This window comes from Schistocerca serialis, chromosome 8 (genome assembly GCF_023864345.2).
Source record: "Schistocerca serialis cubense isolate TAMUIC-IGC-003099 chromosome 8, iqSchSeri2.2, whole genome shotgun sequence".
Lineage (NCBI taxonomy): Eukaryota > Metazoa > Arthropoda > Insecta > Orthoptera > Acrididae > Schistocerca > Schistocerca serialis.
The window spans coordinates 180,025,176-180,050,428 of record NC_064645.1 but is presented as its reverse complement, the minus strand read 5'-3'; the positions used below and the strand labels follow the sequence as shown (position 1 = coordinate 180,050,428).

Below are 25,253 nucleotides of genomic sequence, written 5' to 3'. Positions count from 1 at the left end.
ACAACTAATACAAGACTCCTGCCAATTCATCGTTCCAAGCAAATTGATAATCAATTACTAAAAATGATTGTAAAAGGATACCACTCATTTAAAATTGTAGAATATCCTGAATTCCGAAAACTGCTTAATTTACTTTATCCAGCATATAACATAAGAACAAGAAAAACAGTTTCTTGTGGTTTATTGCCTGCCATCCACAATGAACTAAAGGAAGAATTTCGAAATTAATTTATGCAAGGAAAAAAAAATGGCTCTGAGCACTATGGGACTCAACTGCTGTGGTCATAAGTCCCCTAGAACTTAGAACTACTTAAACCTAACTAACCTAAGGACATCACACACATCCATGCCCGAGGCAGGATTCGAACCTGCGACCGTCGCGGTCGTGCGCCTTTAACCGCTCGGTCGCTTCGGCCGGCTATGCAAGGAAAAGATGTGTGTTTAACTGCTAATGGATGGACATCTCATAATAATCAAAACCACTTCTACGCCATCACAGCACACTTCCTCGATGAAACCACAACGTCGAAAAATGACCTGCTGCACTGTATTCACCATCAAAGCCAGCGCACAGCTGACAATATAGCAAAAACGATCCGAGATATTGTACCTGAATGGAGTATATGAAATAATGTTACTGTCATAGTCACAGATAATGCTAGCAACATGTTAAGGGCTATGACAATCGAAGGGAGGAGACAAGTGAGGTGCTCCTTAAATCTGGCAGCAAATAGTGGTCTGCAACAGGAAGAGATTAAAATCAGTTATAATGAAAGTAAAGAGTGCTGTCGAATATTTTAAGCGAAGTTAATATGCGTTATATAGATTACAGGGTAGTAAAACTCTCCGATAATGAAACTGAAACAGGACTAAATAATTCGTTGGAACTCCACGTGAGATGTGATTAGTAGATTTCATTCAGTGCACACTGCTACAATAACTACTCTTGCCAGTGAAAACTCACGAAATTATTTCAAAATGCAAAGCAGTTTTACACATTTTTTTGTTATTACAGAGTCTCTTTGCTCAGAAAAACATGTTTCCTTTTCAACAATACCCATTTAAGTTTGTGTCATGCTTGACAAATTGAAGTGAATACTGAACAGAACAAAATAAATACGGCATTGAAGAACTATGCCAGACTGTTAACTGTGAGATAAATGGAAGACCTGGTGAGGCTTAAACAGAAGATTTAATTGCTCATGTGACGTTTCTAGATCCAAGGATCAGGTCTCATGGTCTAGCGCCTAGAAGCATAGAAAAAAAACAGTAGGTGACCTCAAGCAGATATGTGCTAGACTTAAGTTAAATACTGACAAAAACCATCAAAATATTAGTAAAAACAATGAAGAGTCTCAGTTCAACTTGAATGTCAACCGTTGATTTTTGGAAAATCTGGTCAACAAGTAAAGAATTTGATTGCACCACAAAATCCTGCTGTACCGAGCGCCATAGAAATACATAAATATACTATTGAAGAATTACTTCATAGGACTCAAGATACCGTATGATGGAAACAGTGAAAACATATTTAACCACAACACCATAAAATAATGCTGAAACGGCTGTGTATCACTGCCACCTCTCTGCCATGTGAGGGTTTTTTTTTTTTTTTCGAGATGGGCCAAATAATTAATGAGCGACAGAGCAGAATGAAACATGAAAAATTGTCCCAAATAATATTTCTTGCCCACAATTTAAAATAATTAAGTTATACGTGCTTGTGGACGTGTTTATATATGTTTACAGGAAACATTGCTGAATCGATACGTAATTTCTTACATAGCTAATACCGCAATTATTTAAACATATTGATTGAATAAAACTGTTTTTTAAATAAGAATGGTTAACAAAGAATTTAGTATTGTAGAAATAAATATAAAAATACTAATGGAATTTGGGTGACATGTATACTAACTGATGACTGATTTTATAATAGATCAAAGTGTAATTTTCTGGTAATAAAACATAATTTTATCACAGTTAACATCCTCTTATTCTTTTAAAAAACTCAGTACTATGTGTTAATATGTTATTGGCCGCATAGTATATAACTCCTGTGTAACACAACAGCAATCTTGGGTCAGAGAACATTCACTGCATAGATACGCTGTGTCTGACCAGCTTTAGTCCAGTGGACACGGATCCTGCAAGCATGTCTGCAGAGCTGGATGCAGATCTGGACCCGACTCCTTTATAATCTTGGATCTACACATCTCTACTTTCTAAGTCCCTGCCCCTGTGTACTTGCGCATTGTGCTTCTATCTCTGCATGCTGCTTAATGGGCGTACCGCCGATCGACTGGTTTCCTTTGGCGTAATCAACTACTACACCTTGCTTCGTTAAGAAGTCTCTACCAACTAAACTGGCGTAGGGAGAATCCAGTTCTCCTCGTACCAGGTGAAACCCACATTTTATTCTTGATTCTTGATCTATTCCAAGATGTAAAACTACCGTACCATACGTATTTATGGCTGAACTTGTGATACCTTTAATCTTAGTACTTTCTTCAGGTCTATTCTCGAGCTGGTTTTGTGATCCATTATGTAGAAGCAGTACTCTGTGGGCAATTCAATTCTACAAACTCATTTCTACTTTCACACTCGACTTTGAATACATTTCCCAATTCAGCACAAGGCGACTGTTATCTTATGCTTTTCTTTAGTTTCTCTGTTTGTTATTTTTCACAGAATACCCTGAATTTTCAGTGAGCTCCTAGCTATGTGCCCTGGCCTGTGACATGCGAAGCACAGAACTGGCTTTGCTTTCTTACGAGGACTTCTATGTTCCAATAAACTTTAACTTTCGGACCTGACTGTCTTTGGAGCCTCTGACTCTCGACATGCTTGAGGCGATCCTACTTTGCAAATTCTTTTCTTGCGTTAAATGCCCAGATTTACCACAAGTTTTACACTTAACATTACTTCTGTAATCCTTAATCTTGTGCACTCCACTTACATGTGAGAAACAATTAGGGTGACTTCCCCCACCTAACATTGATGTCGTGTATCACCAAATCCTTTTGCCTTGTTCGATTTAATTGCCGACTCGTCCATCAAAGCGACCTCAACAGCCTCAGTGATGGCGATGTTTTTGCCCCTTGCATGCACAGTTGTCTATACGCATTGATCATAGATGCCCTGAATGAAAACTTTTTTTTTTTTTGGTCATCACTCTACTGACTGGTTTGATGCGGCCCGCCACGAATTCCTTTCCTGTGCTAACCTTTTCATCTCAGAGTAGCACTTGCAACCTACGTCCTCAATTATTTGCTTGACGTATTCCAATCTCTGTCTTCCTCTACAGTTTTTGCCCTCTACAGCTCCCTCTAGTACCATGGAAGACATTCCCTCATGTCTTAGCAGATGTCCTACCATCCTGTCCCTTCTCCTTATCAGTGGTTTCCACATATTCCTTTCCTCTCCGATTCTGCGTAGAACCTCCTCATTCCTTACCTTATCAGTCCACCTAATTTTCAACATTCGTCTATAGCACCACATCTCAAATGCTTCGATTCTCTTCTGTTCCGGTTTTCCCACAGTCCATGTTTCACTACCATACAATGCTGTACTCCAGACGTACATCCTCAGAAATTTCTTCCTCAAATTAAGGCCGGTATTTGATATTAGTAGACTTCTCTTGGCCAGAAATGCTTCTTTTGCCACAGCTAGTCTGCTTTTGATATCCTCCTTTCTCCGTCCGTCATTGGTTATTTTACTGCCTAGGTAGCAGAATTCCTTAACTTCATTGACTTCGTGACATCAATCCTGATGTTAAGTTTCTCACTGTTCTCATTTCTACTACTTCTCATTACCTTCGTCTTTCTCCGATTTACTCTCAAACCATACTGTGTACTCATTAGACTGTTCATTCCGTTCAGCAGATCATTTAATTCTTCTTCACTTTCACTCAGGATAGCAATCTCATCAGCGAATCGTATCATTGATATCCTTTCACCTTGTATTTTAATTCCACTCCTGAACCTTCCTTTTATTTCCATCATTGCTTCCTCGATGTACAGATTGAAGAGTAGGGGCGAAAGGGTACAGCCTTGTCTTACACCCTTCTTAATACGAGCACTTCGTTCTTGATCGTCCACTCTTATTATTCCCTCTTGGTTGTTGTACATATTGTATACGACCCGTCTCTCCCTATAGCTTACCCCTACTTTTTTCAGAATCTCGAACAGCTTGCACCATTTTATATTGTCGAACCAATTTTCCAGGTCGACAAATCCTATGAAAGTGTCTTCATTTTTCTTTAGCCTTGCTTCCATTATTAGCCGAAACGTCAGAATTGCCTCTCTCGTCCCTTTACTTTTCCTAAAGCCAAACTGATCGTCACCTAGCGCATTCTCAATTTTCTTTTCCATTCTTCTGTATATTATTCTTGTAAGCAGCTTCGATGCATGAGCTGTTAAGCTGATTGTGCGATAATTCTCGCACTTTTCAGCTCTTGCCGTTTTCGGAATTGTGTGGATGATGCTTTTCCGAAAGTCAGTTGGTATATCGTCAGACTCATATATTCTACACACCAACATGAATAGTCGTTTTGTTGCCACTTGCCCCAATGATTTCAGAAATTCTGATGGAATGTTATGTATCCCTTCTGCCTTATTTGACCGTAAGTCCTCCAAAGCTCTTTTAAATTCCGATTCTAATACTGGATCCCCTATCCCTTCTAAATCGACTCCTGTTTCTTCTTCTATCACATCAGACAAATCTTCACCCTCATAGATGCTTTCAATGTATTCTTTCCACCTATTTGCTCTCTCCTCTGCCTTTAACAGGGGAATTCCCGTTACACTCTTAATGTTACCACCGTTGCTTTTAATGTCACCAAAGGTTGTTTTGACTTTCCTGTATGCTGAGTCTGTCCTTCCAACAATCATATCTTTTTCGATGTCTTCACATTTTTCCTGCAGCCATTTCGTCTTAGCTTCCCTGCACTTCCTATTTATTTCATTCCTCAGCGACTTGTATTTCTGTATTCCTGATTTTCCCGGAACTTGTTTGTACTTCCTCCTTTCATCAATCAACTGAAGTATTTTTTCTGTTACCCATGGTTTCTTCGCAGCTACCTTCTCTGCACCTATGTTTTCCTTCCCAACTTCTGCGACGGCCCTTTTTAGAGATGTCCATTCCTCTTCAACTGTACTGCCTACTGCGATATTCCTTTTTGCCGTATCTATAGCGTTAGAGAACTTCAAACATATCTCTTCATTCCTTAGTACTTCCGTATCCCACTTCTTTGCGTATTGATTCTTCCTGACTAATGTCTTGAACTTCAGCCTGCTCTTCATCACTACTATATTGTGATATGAGTCTATATCTGCTCCTGGGTACGCCTTACAATCCAGTATCTGATTTCGGAATCTCTGTCTAACCATGATGTAATCTAATTGAAATCTTCCCGTATCTCCCGGCCTTTTCCCAGTATATCTCCTCCTCTTGTGATTCTTGAACAGGATATTCGCTATTACTAGCTGAAACTTGTTACAGAACTCAGTTAGTCTTTCTCCTCTTTCATTCCTTGTCCCAAGCCCATATTCTCCTGTAACCTTCTCTTCTACTCCTTCCCCTACAACTGCATTCCAGTCGCCCATGACTATTAGGTGTTCGTCCCCCTTTACATACTGCATTACCCTTTCAATATCTTCATACACTTTCTCTATCTGTTCATCTTCAGCTTGCGACGTCGGCATGTATACCTGAACTATCGTTGTCGGTGTTGGTCTGCTGTCGATTCTGATTAGAACAACCAGCTCACTGAACTGTTCACAGTAACACACCCTCTGCCCTACCTTCCTATTCATAACGAATCCTACACCTGTTACACCATTTTCTGCTGCTGTTGATATATTACCCGATACTCATCTGACCAGAAATCCTTGTCTTCCTTCCACTTCACTTCACTGACCCCTACTATATCTAGATTGAGCCTGTGCATTTCCCTTTTCAGATTTTCTAGTTTCCCTACCACGTTCAAGCTTCTGACATTCCACGCCCCGACTCGTAGAACGTTATCCTTTCGTTGATTATTCAGTCTTTTTCTCATGGTAACCTCCCCCTTGGCAGTCCCCTCCCGGAGATCCGAATGGGGGACTATTCCGGAATCTTTTGCCAATGGAGAGATCATCATAACACTTCTTCATTACAGGCCACATGTCCTGTGGGTACACGTTACGTGTCTTTAATGCAGTGGTTTCCATTGCCTTCTGCATCCTCATGTCGTTGATCATTGCTGATTCTTCCGCCTTTAGGGGCAATTTCCCACCCCTAGGAGAAGAGAGTGCCCTGAACCTCTATCCGCTCCTCCGCCCTCTTTGACAAGGCCGTTGGCAGAATGAGGCTGACTTCTTATGCCGGAAGTCTTCGGCCACCAATGCTGATTATTTATCAAAATTTAGGCAGTGGCGGGGATCGAACCCGGGACCAAAGACGCTACCCCTAGACCACGGGTACCACCCATAAATGAAAACTACTCGCCTTAATTTTCTTAGTAATGGGAAGACCCCACCCAGTCCTAGGACACCTTCACAAAATTAATGTTGAAGTGTATCTACTTCGCTGTACCAATCAGTAATCGATGTTCTCTTTGACTGCCTACTAGAAAACATATCACAAGCAGAGTAACAGAAAATGTAAAATTTTCCAACAGAATATTTCTTGCCTCTTCCCATGTTGAAGCCAAGTCGCCTTGAGCAGTTTATTTTATGGAGGGCCCTGAATAAGAGGTTTTTACGATTTTTAACATATTGGATGGTCTACATCATGTACTAATTCGAAAACTATGTCCACATTCCTGATAAATTCATTTAATGTGACTCTTCAAGCTTCCCCGAGGATGTGTTGTAAATAGTCATCACGGGTTTGCCGCCGGACCATGTTGTGCAGATTCCACAATATTTCCTCGGAGCTACTGTCCGACAACTTTTGGTGGTGTTCCTTGCTGGTGGATAGGTACAACTGACGGTATCAGCAGGTCGACGCCCCGTTTCTAGAACATGCGCGCGAAGAGTGCGCAGGTGCCGAAATCGTGCATGCGCTATGATTTGCAGATAGATGGTGCCATATTCAAACTCCCTCTGCCGAAAACCGCAGAGCGGCTCTGCTGCGCGTGCGCTGTACGCCGCGTTTTCCAACAGTGCGGCCAGACGTTACTCACCAACGGCCGTAATAGACCAGTGTTTTGACGAGCCTGTTATCGAAGTACACTACTGGCCATTAAAACTGCTACATCAAGAAGAAATGCAGATGATAAACGGGTATTCCTTGGACAAATATATTTTACTAGAACTGACATGTAATTACATTTTCACGCAATTTGGGTGCATAGAGCCGGAGAAATCAGTACCCAGAACAATCACCTCTGGCCGTAATAACGGCCTTCATACTCCTGGGCATTGAGTCAAACAGAGCTTGGATGCCGTGTACAGGTACAGCTGCTCTTGCAGCTTCAACACGATACCACAGTTCATCAAGAGTAGTGACTGGCGTATTGTGACGAGCCAGTTGCTCGGCCACCATTGACCAAACGTTATCAGTTGGTGAGAGGTCTGGAGAATGTGCTGGCCAGGGCAGCAGTCGAAAGTTTTCTGTATCCAGAAAGGCCCGTATAGGACCTGCAACATGCGGTCGTGCATTATCCTGCTCAAATGTTGGGTTTCGCAGAGATCGAATGAAGGGTAGAGCCACGGGGCGTACCACATCTGAAACGTAACTTCCACTGTTCAAAGTGCCGTCAATGCGAACAAGAGGTGACCGAGACGCGTAACCAATGGCACCCCATACCATCACGCCGGGTGATACGCCAGTATGGTGTTGACGAATACACGCTTCCAATGTGCGTTCATCACGACGTCGCCAAACACGGATGCGACCATCATGATGCTGTAAACAGAACATGGATTCAGCAGAACAAGAGACGTTTTGTCATTCGTGCACCCAGGTTCGTCGATGAGTACACCATCGCAGGCGCTCCTGTCTGTGATGCAGCGTCAAGGGTAACCGCAGCCATGGTCTCCGAGCTGATAGTCCATGCTGCTGCAAACGTCGTCGAACTCTCCGTGCAGATGGTTGTTGTCTTGCAAACGTCCCCATCTATTGCCCCAGGGATCGAGACGTGGCTACACGATCCGTTACAGCCATGCGGATAAAATGCCTGTCATCTCGACTGATAGTGATACGAGGCCACTGGGATCCAGCACGGCGTTCCGTATTACCCTCCTGAACGCACCAAATCCATATTCTGCTAAAAGTCAATGGATCTCGACCACCGCGAGCGGCAATGTCGCGATACGATAAACCGCAATCGCGACAGGCTACAATCCGACCTTTATCAAAGTCGGAAACGTGATGGTACGCATTTCTCCTCCTTACACGAGGCATCACAACAACGTCTCACCAGACAACGCCGGTCAACTGCTGTTTGTGTATGAGAAATCGGTTGGAAACTGTCCTTATGTCAGCAGGTTGTAGGTATCGTCACCGGTGCCAACCTTGTGTGAATGCTCTGAAAATCTAATCATTTGCATATCACATCATCTTCTTCCCGTCGGTTAAATTTCGCGTCTGTAGTACGTCATCTTCGTGGTGTAGCAATTTTAATGGCCAGCAGTGTATCTAGATTTTCGCGTCATGATTTAAGAGCAGCCAATGCAAGGTTCCAGACTGTGCTCAGTTGAAATCCCTCATCCTTGTTGATGAGATTATCGACTGTACGAACATGTATTGCTTCCTTAATGACGCAATCCCAGAGAGATGATACCGGGCATAAAACTTTCGTATTTTCATAAATCATCCGATGTCCTGTTTTCAAGCAGTGTTCCGCAATTGCGGACTTTTCCGGTTGACGAAGGCGTGTATCATTACATATCTGTCTCTCAGAATAACCATTTTGTCGGAACACTGTCTTCAAATGTTGTAGTTCACTCGACAGGCTTCCAGGATCAGATACCACCTGTGCTTTATGATCTAACGTACGTAATGCACTACCTCCATGCGTAGGACGATGGCAGCTTGTGACCTGCAGCTTCTGACCTGTATGCGTTGGCTTGCGGTAGACGCTGCGTCCCAAGGTTCCATCTGCTTTTATTCGTACCAAAACATCAATAATAGGTAAAGTACCATCTTTTTCTACTTCTGTTGTGTAGTTTATATTCGGATGCAGCGAATTCAGATGCTGAAGAAACGTAGGTAGATTATGAAGTCCATCACTTACCTTTGTCTGATGATACATTGGGCAGGGGTAAGATGAGACGGCATCGTTGCTTGAAGTTAAGTGTATTACTGTGCTGAAGTGAGGTGACCTGAGCTAAGCCGAATCAAGCTGAGCTGAGCAGGACGCGACTGCACGACCCCCGAAGTGTCGCACTGCCCTCAGCTGTGCTGTGTCGGACCTTTGCCCACTGCCACCTGCCGTCTGCTCGCTGGACGCTGCTGCCGCTGAAACTTGCGAAGGCGGCCGGGGTGGCCGAGCGGTTCTAGGCGCTACAGTCTGGAACCGTGTGACCGCTACGGTCGCAGGTTCGAATCCTGCCTCGGGCATGAATGTGTGTGATGTCCTTAGGTTAGTTAGGTTTAACTAGTTCCAAGTTCTAGGAGACTGATGACCTCAGCAGTTAAGTCCCATAGTGCTCAGAGCCATTCGAACCATTATGAAACGTGCGAAGGCGGCGTGCGACCTCCGCTACTGGGTCGCACTGTCGCCGCCGTGTCGTTGTCCTGGTGGTCCTCCCTGAACCGCACCCGCAGCTCCGTCTCGTAATCGCTCTGCTGTTCCAGCGACTCCCTCGTTGTCGTGAAGTCGTGTAGACAGGGCTGCCCTGGCCGCGTCTCCCTTCGTCAGGCATCGATCTCCGGACCTCAGCGTCTTTCCTCTGCTCTTCGTGCTTTGTTTTCAATGGAGTGCAAGTGCTGCTTCTGATAGGTCTCAAAGCCTCAGTCCAGCTATGGCATTGGGCTGAGTATGTGGGAAGCCACTATCAATGTCAAAACACCCCACACCTGATACAGGATGGAGAGAAGACAGAGAGTTTAAGGTCAGTCTGCTGTTTCTGAGCGGTGAGGAGCAAATGCAGAAAGACAAATCCCCAGTGGAGGCAGGATGATGACTTCGATCAGCACCTCACTGTCACATGGCACCTATGAGAGGCGCGGATTTTCGAACTTGACAGGGTTTCGCAGTTGGAGAGTTACGTAATTCAGGGTTCTGACTGTTAGCGATCAGACTAACTACTTCACTGAAGGCTGATTCTATAGGTTAGTAAAGCAAAGAAGGCAACCGCTTGCACAACAGAAGCCAGTGTCTGAAATAACGTGGGTGAGCGCATAGAGAAGTAGCGAGTACCAACAGGATGTTAAGTATGAACTCCAAGTAAGAAAAACATATATGTCGGAGCTTACCGATGATGGCTATGAGTGATATGGATTCGGAGGCCCAAAGATCTGACTGAAGACTCCCTTTGAATAGAGAAACATGGGTTTCCAGAGGATCGTAGCGGCGCAGTGTTTCTCCCTTCCTATAGCCATCGCACCAACAACTTAACAACCTTTGACCAATCTGATGAGTAGTTCTGACAAATCACATTTATATTCCTACCCTTCTAATAGTCGGTACGTAGGGATGTTTCTGGATTTTTACATTAACAAATTCCAGATTTCAAATGGTTCAAATGGCTCTAAGCACTATGGGACTTTGCATCTGAGGTCATCAGTCCACTAGACTTAGAACGACTTTAACCTAAGTGACCTAAGGACATCACACACATCTATGCCCTAGGCAGAATTCGAACCTGCGACCCCAGCAGCACGGTTCCGGACTGAAGCGCCTAGAACCGCTCGTCCACAGGGGCCGGCTTCCAAATTTGGTAGCAACAGCGCTTAGCTGAAAGCAAAACGTCACTGCCATTCCTATTATCGCCAGCAACACTTGGCCCTGCCCTCAGTCCCTTTGTGAATGGGGACCGCTGTGGTAGCACATTGACCTGTGGAAACTCAATGACGTTGCAGTTCTCAGGAGCAAGTATCAAACTTGCTTCCTCTGCTAAGACATGCATTTTCGTGGCCATGTTCTAGTATGATGCCTTGCAACAGCGTCTAGGCGATGGTTGGAGTTACCAGTTAATTCTCTGAAGTGAAAGTTCTCCCCCGAGAGAGCTGCCCAGAGTTTCTGCTGTTTGCAGGGCTCTGGCGTTGCTATTTAGCTCTGTATTGTGTCTCTGATTTCCTATCTTGGAGTGCACTTGATGGCTTCCAGCAGCCTTAACCGTAACAATGTGCCAATCGTTATATTGTCAATATATGACACCTTTTCTGTCTTCTGTCTGCTTGAGACACACAGGTTAGATACTTCAACCTTCCAGCCCACTGGAGGCGACGCACTCGGAATACTGCATCAGAGAAGACCTCTGCCTGTACATGCCACAGTCTGAAGGGATAGACTTTTTATATACGGATGAGACCTGTGCACAAAACTCTAGCAGTTCTGTACTCCGTTCACCACATCATGAGTGGATCAGCAAAGAAAATTCAATCCGGCGACATACATTTTAAAACAGAATGGTTTCCACTTTCCAACAGAGTGGCTTTTGCCTGCCTGTGGATGGTCGTTGCAACACTGACATTCGATACTTTTATTTTACTTGCTAAGCTTCATTTGCTCCTTCGATGTTGTTGCAGTACTATCTGGCTCTTGTTGTGTTTTCCATTGTAATGGTTTGATCTCCCCAGACAGAATGTTAAAATAGTGTGTGTGTGTGTGTGTGTTAAAGTCTGAATGGTGTGATTACATACACACGTTATTATAAACTGAGGTTCTTTCATTGTTAACTGCAATTGGGATAAAGATGTATTTCCATATACACCCACTCACATGTACACTGTGTTTCACGCTGTTCTGATTGTCTTTTTGGTATCGGCATTAGTTACTACGTTACTTAATCGAAAGTTACTCTCTTTGGTGATTACAGTTTTCGAAGCTGGCCATTTACCCACATAAATGGAAATGCCGTGTGGCTAGGCCCTCCCGTCGGGTAGACCGTTGGCTTGGTGCAAGTCTTCCCAGTCGACGCCACGTCGGCTAGCGTGTCGATGGTGATGAAATGATGATGATAAGGAGAACACAACACCCAGTCCCTGAGCGGTGAAAATCTCCGACCCAGCCGGGAATCGAACCCGGGCAGTTAGGTATGATATTCCGTCGAGCTGACCACTCAGCTACCAGGGGTGGACTTTACCCACATACATGTTTACTAGGTTATGTGGTACTCTGGCTGTGTTCTTTTGTTTCGGCATTAATTGCTGTAAGTGTGTGTTTTATGATACTTAGTTAATCCCTTCGGTGCCTGTGGTTTTTCAAGTTGGGCGTCTGTAATGTTAATAGCTAATACAGCTAATCTCTATTAAACATTTTGTGTCGGTTATCCTGGGATGGTCTGTTTCCTTTTCTTTATTGTGTATGTTTTATATGTTTCCAAGTTTTATGAAGTTTTTCAAATGTTTTCGTTGCCACTTATCGACAGATTAATACCCTGGAAATATTATAAAATTGCATCATCTTACTAAGCGGTGTGCACTTCAAGACTATAACAGAGGCTAGCTGCTTACTGCTTACATTAACGCGCGTTTTATAAATTCTTTCAGTGCCTGTGGAGCACCTGATTCTAATTCTTGTGTACCTGTGTTAAGCCTCACGGCAATAAATTTTCATACATTTTTTTTTCTATAAAGAACAGACTTTACATCGAGTGAAATAAAAAGTCTCAGTTTTTTGGGTAAATGGGTTTCTACTGGCAGTTTACACTTCTAGACCTCGTTCTCATCTTTGCTCTAGGAGATTGTGATATGTAGAGAAATTTTGTCTTTTGCCATGCGTATAGTCTGCTTGTAACACTTCACACAACAGTTACACAGAAATGTTTGACTGTAACCTCTTCGTTGTCTGTGGGCTGAATTTGCATTTTTACAAAACGCCTCAGTGTCAATTCGTTGTTTATGACGCCGAAATTTTGACCTGTAAGTTTGGTAGTAATGTTTTTCAATTTTTATCCATTAATGTGTTGTGACTGTGTAACTGCTCCATTACGGGATGAGAATCTTATGAGAACGTTTGAGACTGCAGTTCGAATAAGCGTTAGTGGTGCTGCACGATTAACATTAGCGGTCTCAAGTTCCCTGTGACTGAATTCTTTATATTCCACTGAAGTATGACAGAAAAGCTTGTAACGTAACGTAACTCACGCCATACGCTCCTCTCGCAGTGGAAGACGATGAACTCGTCCTCCATCCAGGGCATGCTCTCATCCAGTTCCAGGCCGATGTTCAGACGACGAAAGTCTTCCGACTGGGTAAATTTCTCCATGCCGTCGGCACCTCCAATCTCCTCGTCTGAAATGTAGACACGTTTTTCTATAGTGAAACAAACATTTTCATAGGTAAAAAGACACATACCTGCGTGCCTAAAGTCAGTTCTGTTGATGTAGACGCGTAATCATGAGTGCAGTAACATATCAACACTTCACCCATACTGGACAATAACTTAGTTTTTTAAATGCAGTGTGTCCATTATATTGAAGATAAGAAAGTTCATATGGAGAAGGGCAGAAAGCGAAATACAGAAAATAACTCCCACTATGTTTAAACTTAGTCTGCTCTTCATTCCTAAAAACTTCAATTGTAATATTATCTGAAGTGAGATAAACATACAGGAAGAGAAAACTATGACATACCGGTATAGTGACAAAAACTGAGTAGTGAAATTAAGCGAATTTCATATCTCCTACTTGCAAGGTTTATGAACGCTTTACTCATATGTGTACAAAGTTTCTTCCAGGACATAAACGCTGTCGTGGATATCAGTTCACTGTGAAGATGCAGTAACATAATTGATACTGCAGTCTTATGAACAACCCAGTAATTTTGTGTACAATCCCAGGTTTCAGTAACACCGTGGATCCCAAGCTATTAATGTTTCATTACCTTCTTATGTTGCATTAAGTACATAATTGTTCTAGCCAGGTACGCATACCACTATATGCGTGCTGAACTGACAGACCAAACTCCAAGGGCAGTACATAAGCATACCAAGGCTCTGCATAGTCCAACATAGACAGAGTAACTAATACAGGTACACGGGAGAGGGGCCGTGTGTGTCTCCTGCGTCTCGACCTAGAAGCATGCACTTGTGAGTTATTACTGCCGACTACTTCTCTTCTATTTCGAACAGTCTACAGATCCCATCTACGAAACATTTCTGAGAAATGCAGACGCATTATTGAGGTGCCTGTCAAAAGTCGAAGGAACAATTAATAGTTTGTGGAGAATGCAATGTAGATTTCTTAAGAGATTCTGCTAGAAAAGCTGAACTGGAATCAATATGTAGCTTTTTCAATCTCATTTAAATCGTAAATCTTTCAATATTTGTGTCGCAAGACAGCAAGACTTTGACTGATAACATTTTTATTGATAGTGCTTAGGTGAAAATACGATCAGTAATGTTTCAGATTTCGTGGTAGAATGGGATAGGAATGATGATGGAAGTAGGATCACATTTGAGGAAGTGGAGAAAATGGTAAATAGATTGCAGTGCAATAAAGCAGCTGGGGTGGATGAAATTAAGTCGGAACTCATCAAATACAGTGGAATGTGAAGTCTTAAATGGCTACACAGGATAATTGAAATGGCCTGGGAGTCGGGAAAGGTTCCATCAGACTGGACAAAAGCAGTAATCACACCAATCTTTAAACATGGAAGCAGAAAAGATTGTAACAGCTACAGAGGTATCTCTTTAATCAGCGTTGTTGGTAAAATCTTCTCAGGTATTGTTGAAAGGAAAGTGCGAGTATTAGTTGAGGACCAACTGGATGAAAATCAGTATTGGTTTAGGCCTCTTAGAGGTTGTCAGGACCAGATCTTTAGCTTACGGCAAATAATGGAGATGTGTTATGAGTGGAACAGGGAATTGTATCTATGCTTTATAGATCTAGAAAAGGCATATGACCGGGTTTCTAGGAGGAAGTTACTGTCTGTTCTACGAGATTATGGAATAGGAGGCAAACATTTGCAAGCAATTAAAGGTATTTACATGGATAGTCAGGCAGCAGTTAGAGTTGACGGTAAATTGAGTTCATGGTTCAGAGTAGTTTCAGGGGCAAGACAAGGCTGCAACCTGTCTCCACTGTTGTTCATATTATTTATGGATCATATGTTAAAACAATAGACTGTCTGGGTGAGATTAAGATATGTGAACACAAAATAAGCAGTCTTGCATATGCGGATGACTTAGTTGTGATGGCAGATTCGATCGAAAGTTTGCAAAGTAATATTTCAGAGCTAGATCAGAAATGTAAGGACTATGGTATGAAGATTACCATCTCCAAAACGAAAGTATTGTCAGTGGGAAAGAAATATAAACGGATTGAGTGCCAAATAGGAGGAACAAAGTTAGAACAGGTGGACGGTTTCAAGTACTTAGGATGCATATTCTCACAGGATGGTAACATAGTGAAAGAACTGGAAGCGAGGTGTAGCAAAGCTAATGCAGTGAGCGCTCAGCTACGATCTACTCTCTTCTGCAAGAAGGAAGTCAGTACCAAGACTAAGTTATCTGTGCACCGTTCAACCTTTCGACCAACTTTGTTGTATGGAAGTGAAAGCTGGGTGGATTCAGGTTACCTTATCAATAACGTTGAGGTTACGGATATGAAAGTAGCTAGGATGATTGCAGGTACTAGTAGATGGGAACAATGGCAGGAGGGTATCCACAATGAGGAATTCAAAGAAAAACTGGGAATGAACTCTATAGATGTAGCAGTCAGGGCGAACAGGCTTAGACGGTGGGGTCATGTTACACGTATTGGAGAAGCAAGGTTACCCAAGAGACTCATGGGTTCAGCAGTAGAGGGTAGGAGAAGTCGGGGCAGACCAGGGAGAAGGTACCTGGATTCGGTTAAGAATGATTTTGAAGTAATAGGTTTAACATCAGAAGAGGCACCAATGTTAGCACTGAATAGGGGATCAAGGAGTAATTTTATAAGGGGGCTATGCTCCAGACTGAACGCTGAAAGGCATAATCAGTCTTAAATGATGATGATGATGATGATGATGATGATGAGTGCTTAGGCTGAAGCAATTGATGTCTACCCAATCGTCAGTGGACTCTCTGATCGCGATGAACAATTAATGAAAGTAATCTTACAGCTGTGAGGGATGTTCATCCATTGCACGGGGGCTTATTAACGAAAACAGAGTTCAGTGTGTTATGAATAAGTTAAAAGAGATTCTATGGGATGTGGTATATACCAAAGGAGGTGCTGATGTGAAATTCGACATATTCCATGATAAATTGGTGTCAATATTTGAAAGTAGTTTTCCTAAAAACTTGTACAGAATGTCCTTAAGAAAACAAGTAAGCTATGGATAACTAAAAGGATTTTTTTTCAGAGGAATACGTAAATTTATGTAGATGCCAGAATAAGTCAAAGCAGCAATTAATAGTGTAGATAGTGTGCTTAAAACTGTACGGGATATTGTGAAATGGGAGACACAGGAACCAGTCAGTGTACAAAACGGCACCACAATGAAACTAAAAGACAATGTTGAGACTGATAAGTCATAAGTTGCAAACATTTTCAACAGCCTCTTTCTAAATGCAACAGCAGAAATAGAAGTACGCGTATAAGTAGGCTGTTTAGATGTAAGTAGGCTGTTTAGGTTTTTATGTTGGTAACGCCATGTAGCGCTCTGTATGAAAATCACTGACTGTGCTGTGTGTGCAGTCTGTGGCTGCTTTGCATTGTTGGAAATCTTGCTATTGCAGTGTTGGGCAGTTGGATGTGAACAGCGCGTATCGTTGCGCAGTTGGAGGTTAGCCGCCAGCAGTGGTGGATGTGGGGAGTGAGATGGCGGAGTTTTGAGAGCGGATGATCTGGACGTGTGTCCATCAGAGAGAGTAAATTTGTAAGACTGGATGTTATGAACTGATATATATATATCACTTTTGAACACTATTTAAGGTAAATACATTGTTTGTTCTCTATCAAAATCTTTCATTTGCTGACTGTGCCTATGAATAGTTAGTGCCTTCAGTAGTTAGAATCTGTTATTTAGCTGGCAGTATTGGCGCACGCTGTATTGCAGTAGTTTGAATAACGAAGATTTTTGTGAGGTAAGTGATTCATGAAAGGTATAGATTATTATTAGTCAGGGCCATTCTTTTGTAGGGATTTTTGAAAATCAGATTGCGTTGCGCTAAAAATATTGTGTGTCAGTTTAGTGTTGATCAGAATAAGTAAAGAGAGTAATGTCTGAGAACGTTCAGTTTTGCTCAGCTGTTTGAAAAGCAAATAACGTAAGAGGTTTTCCAGCACAGTAATTCATTAATTTTTCTAAGGGGACGTTTCACGCGGTTAAGCTAAGTAAGAGAATATATTAAAACGTCATCCTACAAAAGTTTAAACAACTAGCAGTACCGTCAACATCCTTTACTTAAATTAATAGATCATAAAAATTAAAAAAAGAACAAATACAAAACAAGCACCTATGGCGTAAATGGAATTTTAAACAGAATTCTGAAAAGTTGCTCTAAGTTAATAGGGAATGTCTTTAGCGATGTACGTATGTAATGCATCACTGGCGCAGGGAATGTTGACAGGCAGACTAAAATTTGCAATTATTAAACCGCTTTATAAGAGAGGTAAAGCGAAGTCGTATGATGTGAATGGCTGATGGTAGACCCCGAAGTAAGGGTTTAGCCTCCTGAACAGGGGAGGTGTTTTCTATCACTCGCAACCACTAACACTTTTCGTTCGTTCGCGTAGTATGAGAGCTGTGCGCGGAAGCGTATCTGGTAAGTGTAGGAGTCTGTAGTGTGTGTGAGTGTGTGTGTGTGTGTGTGTGTGTGTGTTTAGCACAGTGTCATATTCGTGATGGATATGTCGAAGGTTGGGAGAGGGTGAAAACAGGTGCCGGCACATAGTCTTCTTGACACCACCAACAGGTATGCCGAGCTTAATGTCCCCAACCCGCGGACGAGTCACCGTCACCAGTGCTGCATGCCCTCACTTAATGAGACACTGCGGAGAGTTTCGAGGTTTAATCCAAGCTACTGACGCCAAGACTAGTGATCTGGGACTTGCCCTCCACTATCCCTCCTGTCCCCTCTGCCTTAAAGCAAAGGGAAAACTGTCAACAGTTCGTGGCTTACCCTGACTGTAACCCATCCAAGTACTGGCCACGCCCAACGGTACTTAACTTCGCTGATCTGAGTGGCATAAGAAAGACTTAAATAAATGTCGTCCAATTCCTTCATTGATGCTGTTTTCCTAAACGCTCGACCAAGTTAGTCTCACACGTAAGCAGAAACAATTTACTTAACTCATTACAGTTTGAATTACAGAAGCGTCGCTCGAATGATAACGCTATTTTTACGCATTCACTCACCAAATATTACGCACCTTAAATTATAAAATATCGCTAGTTGGTGTCCTTTGTGATTTTTCCACAGCATTTGATTGCAGAGAAAATGCTACTGTCTCAGATAAATTTAAGTTTAATTTTAACTTTTCACTCTACTGGTTTGAATCACACATAGCAAACAGAACTTAAAAATAATTAAAACAATAATAAAAGGAGGGAAAAGTTTAGTGACCGTCGCGATATCACGAACAGCGACCCAAAAAGCTCAATTCTGGGTCCTCTGCTATTCCTCATATATGTGAATGACATTCCATTTAAAATTCATCCAGCACAACTGGCAGTTTTTGCAGATCATAGTGGTGTTATAATAAATACCATGAGAACCAAAGCAACAGACGAGATTGTCACTTACGTTTTTTCAGAAAGCGATTATGTTGACAGCGAAATTTTACACTCCCAAAATTTTGACGAAACACCCTAAATTCAAACGCGTACAACTAATAGTCTTAGCAACAAGTAAGGCAGAACATGAATAGAAGTCAGCAACCTTTGCTATTCGTACTAAACCTGGGCCGGCCGGAGTGGCCGGGCGGTTCTAGGCGCTACAGTCTGGAACCGCGCGACCGCTATGGTCGCAGGTTCGAATCCTGCCTCGGGCATGGATGTGTGTGACGTCCTTAGGTTAGTTAGGTTTAATTAGTTCTAAGTTCTAGGGGACTGATGACCAAAGAAGTTAAGTACCATAGCGCTCAGAGCCATTTGAACCTTTGAACTAAACCTGGAAGCAAGAGTTTCACTGAGTTATAGCTTGTGTAATAAATATGAGGGTAGCTCACCACTTAGATATAAAGTGCCGATTGCACAAAACGAACAGTGAGATTAAAATGCTGTGTTCACCTCTTGGCCCTTACGTAGACATCTTTTCAATGGATAATTCGTTTTAACTACACCATCACAATACACATATTCACTAATGATGTTCATCATAAATAATCCATCACACTATGAGAAGAATAGTGATGTCTATACCTAAAACTACAGAGGATAAAAGACTTTATTACCCACAATTAAGGCTACGAAAGGAGTTAACTATGCTACAACATTGATTATTTGCCCTATAACACACAATGACCGAAAGGAATCATAGCAACTTTTAAATCTTACTTAATATCATTTTTCCTGAGGAAGTCCTTTTGTGAATTTTTACTTAAGATCTGGTTACCCATAAAATAACCTCAAACTAGTTTTTAAGTGTAGCTGCACGAGTAGGACCAAAAAGAAATATATTTATTCATTTTAACATTAATCACGTATACACATAAACTGATTCGTTCCAGATCATTTCGATGAAAGAAACTTTCAGATCATCTCCGGAACATTTAACTAAAACTAACTCTACTTGCCGAGAGAGGCTGCTGAAACTCTCCCTTGTGAGTTGAGAGTCGTACGGAGCACACGGCTTCATGCCGTCTGTCCCTTGTTCTGTCTGGTTCTATTATTCGGCAGTCGTCTGAAATATCAGCGTACTTTTTTACGTCTTTCAACTTCTGGCCAATCAACCCGTCGCCCATTCGAATGGCATATGGAATAGGCTGTTCGTCCTGGAAGTTCCATTGTATCCCGTATTTTAAAAAATAATCAGACATTTTCTTGCATTTTTTGACTTTAATTTTCCATACCGTCCATATCACACTCTTGCCACTGTGTAAACTTATTCTCTAAGACCTTGGTTCTAAACTTTCTGCGAAAATTCTGCTTAAGGTATTTCATTTATTTCATAAGTTACGTCCTGCAAATATCACTATTTCTTTAGTTAAAACATCCGCAATGAGAGGTCATGATATCTATATTACTAAGCGTCTAACCCGGAGCACGCTCTCAATTGCAGGTTGCCTATTTAACGGCTTAGAGGGACAACAAAAATTTTATTTTCTATATTTCGTACAGTTACTAGCCGAATTAAAAAATGTAAAATGCTATCTTCATCTGCTCATCATGAAGTATATTCTCTTGTTAAAGCTTAAAACAGTACGTTAAGTATTACAGTTAGAAACTGTTTATACAGGATGGTCAGAAATCGTCTGAAAAGCTTGTAAGGGCTATGCAGGGGAGGCTGTGTTTAGAAATAATTGCTAAGAGACAAATAGTATACGTTGCGCCGTTACAGAGTAATTTAACGTCGATGTTAGCCAGTCAGGTCGTCGCGTATGCGAATTCAAGTACTTGCACGGGCTAAAAGGCGGCTGTTCACAACGTCTGTAGGTCAGTTAGTTACCACTTAGTAAAATGCTCATTACCAGTACTAGAATGTGCCTTCATCGGAAGTGATAAATTTGAGCTAGGTGAGCAAAGCTACATTTATGCGGTTAAAAACCAACGAAGAACATTGAATTTGTGCGCGCAATGACCTGATTGGCAAATTTTAGTGCTAAACAACTCGATTAAGGCGGAACGTATACAAATTTTTTTCTTAATTATATTTCCGCACCGCCCCCTCTGCAGCACTCTTACAATCTGTTCAGACTGTTTCTGACCACCCTATATATCTTGAGGCAGCAAAACCTGTGGCGCGTAAATTTACCAGTATTCTTGCAGTATTTGAATACAACATCACTTGACCAATTCCAACAAAATTTTCACACGATGTATTTACGAAACTTTTTCAAGCCGACATCCCACTCCTCCACATAATGACGAAAGAGAGAAAGTTAATTGCTTACTACATTTTCGCTGTTCATTGACAAACTACCGCATCGGGCACGACGTTTTAACTTATTATTTCTTCACTACTGGCTCTGTTCGCAACAAATTTTGCAGATTTTATTTACGCATATCGCTGATCATGTATGCAAAATTGTAGCACTTTGTGACCCATAGTTCAGGAGATACGACGTTTTATACATAGGTGTTCGATCCTCTAAGGACGCGTAAGAAGAGTAACTGCCGGTATAACTCGAACTTTTTCCTGACGTGTACTCCGACTGCTGGAGACATCTTCGGAGGTAAAACGGCAGTGAACTAAAAAACGGTTGTGAATGGCTATATTGTATGATTGCTTCAACACCTATCTTTTTCTTCCTATCAGAAAATGAAAGAACCCGTCGTGTGCATACACTGCGGCAATGAGTTGTAAAAGTCACATAAAAGGCGGAAGAGACACGTGTTCATTAAAAAGGATCTTATTCATCGACTATCTGACCGTCATTTTTCAGATCGGTAACAACTGATTATTTCCTTAAGTAGTTAACAGAAACAGTCACTAGCGTTCACGCGATATTGTTCTTCGGTCGCCAATGTTATTCGTGTCACCTATCATCAATAATCTTACGTCCACCCTTTTTGCTCGTGGCAAAAATAGTAATCTGCAACGTACTGAGGAATCCTTCGTTTCTGGTTCACACGCGATATCCTCGTTTCACCAACTTCAACAAAAATTTTATGGATTCGTCATTAATTCTTTTCAAAATGTCAAGATTACTTCCTTTCCCCTTTCCTTTGTTTATTACACTGCTTTTCACCACCACTGTCGTAAATACTCTTCTCAGGTTCATCCACCCCGATAGAGCCGTAAACGTCTTCTTTGTAAATGTGTACCACTTGAGAAGTATCTGAAAACTATATCTTGATTTGTATACCCGCCCAAGTCGGTCATCATTATTCTCATGAGCCATTAAAAATTATATGCATATGGCAAAGAATCATCCCTGCCAGCTTCTCACAACATGTGAAAAGTTCTTGTTGCCGACTTTTTGCGATGCGCAAGAAATTTTTTTACCGCGTTTCCGTTTTACCGCCTGGAAGACTAATACCTCTGTTTAAACAAATTTGGCAAACACGCAGATCCTAAGCAGCAGTGTAGTTTATTTTAGATCAGACCTTGTCAACGAAAACGTTCTAGAGCCGAGCACATCGACATGCCGGTAGTTAACTGCCCGTTCAGTGTCACTGAGCTGATCGAGGAAGTTTGAAGCTGTCGATACGTAACGTTAAGAGTTCAGCAAACAAATTTATTCTTGTGTTCATAAGCTAAAGCTGTGCTGTTTGAGGCTTTCCCAGCGCTGCAACTGCTTGATAGGTTCCCGGAAATTACGCCCGATAATATTGTAAAAACCGCACAATATTTCGCGAGACAGCTGCCCGCCATCTTCAGGTGCAACTGTCGCGTCGCTGAGAAGCTCGACAATTTACATGTTGGCTTTCTAGAACAGCGCAGGCGCCAGCGGGGGCCTAACGTCATCGAAGACCAATCGTAGACGGCGTCTAATACCAGAGCCCTCTGCTGGAGAAACGGGTCGCGGTCTGTAGAAGCGCGCCGCGGCGCGGGAAATTGCGACCGGGAGCGATGGACCCCGTTTGGCGCGTGCAGGGGTTGGCGCGCTATTTAAACATCTGCGCTAAGGTTTCCCATCTGCGTTGACTCGGTGCACTTGCTAATCTGCGGCTGACGATTCTACGATTGGTCTTCGATGATGTTATGCGCCCGCTGGCGCCTGCGCTGTTCTAGAAAGCCAACGTGTAAATTGGCGAGCTTCTCAGCGACGCGACAGTAGCAGCTGAAGATGGCGGGCAGTTGTCTCGCTGAAATGTTGTGCGGTATTAACAACATTATCCGGCGTAATTCCCGGGAACCGATCAAGCACAAGCTAAAGCTGTTTTTCATTCTTATGGTTACTTAATATGGAGTATTAATGATTTAATCCGTATTTGTGAGTTTTATAGTTATTCATCTGCACCACATAAAAAGTTGCTGATGTATGCTTATCGTAACTCAAATAAAGTATATTAAATACACTCTAAGAAAAGAAAACGACGACCACGAAGGAATTATTCGAACGGAACGGAAATCGCTAGATGTGCTGTATGAGGTGTGATAAACATTCGAAATGTTGACTGTGGCTTTTCCCGAATCTGCTATGAGTTAGACAAGAGTTTACGAGTCGTATAAACGTTTCAAAGACGGTCGACAAGACTTTGAAGAACACGATCACTCTGAACGCCCTAGCGCATCCATTACTGATGACGATATGGAAGAAATAAGGAAAATGGTTCCAGAAAATCACCGAATCTCCATTAGAGAGGTTGCTGATGATGTCAGCTTATTGGATCAGGCCAAACAATTTTTTCGGATTTTTGTGCAAGAAACGTTTAGCACCAATGTTTGTTTCGAAACTGTCGAATTTCGGCCAAAAACGACGTCGCTTGACATTGCTCAGGAACTGCTAAATGACAACGACCCAGGACTTCTAAAGAAAGTTGTAACAGATGACGAAACATCGGTGTACGGGTATGATGTCAAACCAAGACCCAATCGTCCCAATGGAGACTGTCTGAAGAGCCAAGCCCGAAAAATGTTTGACTATATCATATGTAAAGGTTCTTCTCACTGTTTCCTTGATAGTGCGTCATGAGTCTCAGCCATACGGCCGTACAGTGAATAATACCTGGAAGTTAGGCGCAAATTTTCATGTACCAGTCAGAATATGGGAAAACCACCCCTGGAAATGGCTTGACGATAATGCTCCTACTCACGCCTCAGTGTTTGTTCCTGATTTTTTAGCAAAAAACAAAATCGCTATTGCCTCAGCCACCATTTGCCAGACATGGCCCCCTACCCTACAACTTACTTCTATTTCCGAGGCTGAAGAGAACCCTGAAAGGACGTAGTTTTACCACCACTGATGAAATAAAAACAGAATCGCTAAAGGAACAGCACACCTTAACGAAAAATGAGTTCCAGAAGTGCGCCCAAGATTGAAAAAAGCACTGAGACAGGTGAATTATATCTAAAGGCCTGAGCCACGCGTGGCTCGTGTTTGTACCATCTCTTTTTTAACACTCTGCTTTTACCGTAATGCCGCCTCGTTATGTTAATTTTCAATTACTGGTGTCAATGAGTTGCTGCCTTGCCTTTCCGTGAGCGGCAGCAGCAGCGCTTATCGATATAGGCCCTGCCTTATTATCTTTGCTGGACTGCTGATACTTCCTGGTCGTCGTGTGTCACCCAACGAGTTGGAACGCGCCAGCAGTCGGGTTCAGATCTGGCAGTCGGACAGTTGGGACACGGCAGAAGTACGGTCGGGTTGGAGCAGCAGTGAGGTTCGGATAGCCATGACTCGCCTGACCGCTGCCGGCACACATGGCTTCAGTGGGGACGGTCTTGGTTGATCGTCGGTTGGTCGTCTCTCCGGACGACGTGTATTTGGTCGCCGATCGCTTATGGGTCGGCGGTGTGTCTCTCAGCTTGTGGTTCGTCCTTGTGATTGCACAGACACTGCTTTAGCAGTTCTTCGTCCGAGGGTTTGTGAAATTGTATGTAGCCTGTGATGTCGACTGCCCAGTTATTTTAGTGCTGTCTCCGTGCGGTTGTGTAGTAGTTGGTTGGTTGGCGCAGTCGCGTCGTAGCACCAGTGGGGCATGCAGCGCCAGGAGGCGCGGATAGTCATCACTCGCCGATGATTGCCGACACACATGATATGAGTGGGGGACGACTTTGGTTGATCATCGGCTGGTCGTCTGGTCGGACGACGTATATTTGGCCGACGATCGCTTATGGGTTGGCTGTGTGTGCCAACTCGTGATCCGTCCATGTTTTGCTCAGTCACTGCCGTTAGCATTGCCTAGTTGTTCATGCAAGTGTTCGTGAAATTGTGTGTAGTTTATGTGGTTTGACTGACAGGTTATTTAAAGGTTGTCGGCGAACTTGCTCAGAAATGTTCGGTTGGCGTGGAGTAGCGAGGAAGAATAGGATAGCCATCACTCGCCCGACTATTGGCGACACACACGTTTGAGTGGCACCGACCTTGCTTGACCATTTGATCGATCGTCTGATTAGACAA

At 42.6% G+C, this 25,253-nt stretch overlaps 1 protein-coding gene across 1 annotated transcript in view; it reads right to left on the bottom strand.

The window, feature by feature from the left end:
- LOC126416329 (aminoacylase-1-like) overlaps nucleotides 1-25,253 on the bottom strand; it is a 109,977-nt gene that overhangs the window by 42,659 nt on the left and 42,065 nt on the right. The window contains exon 4 of the mRNA XM_050083993.1: nucleotides 13,243-13,389. Coding sequence (XP_049939950.1) covers nucleotides 13,243-13,389 — 147 coding nt within the window. The remainder of the gene's footprint in view (nucleotides 1-13,242; nucleotides 13,390-25,253) is intronic.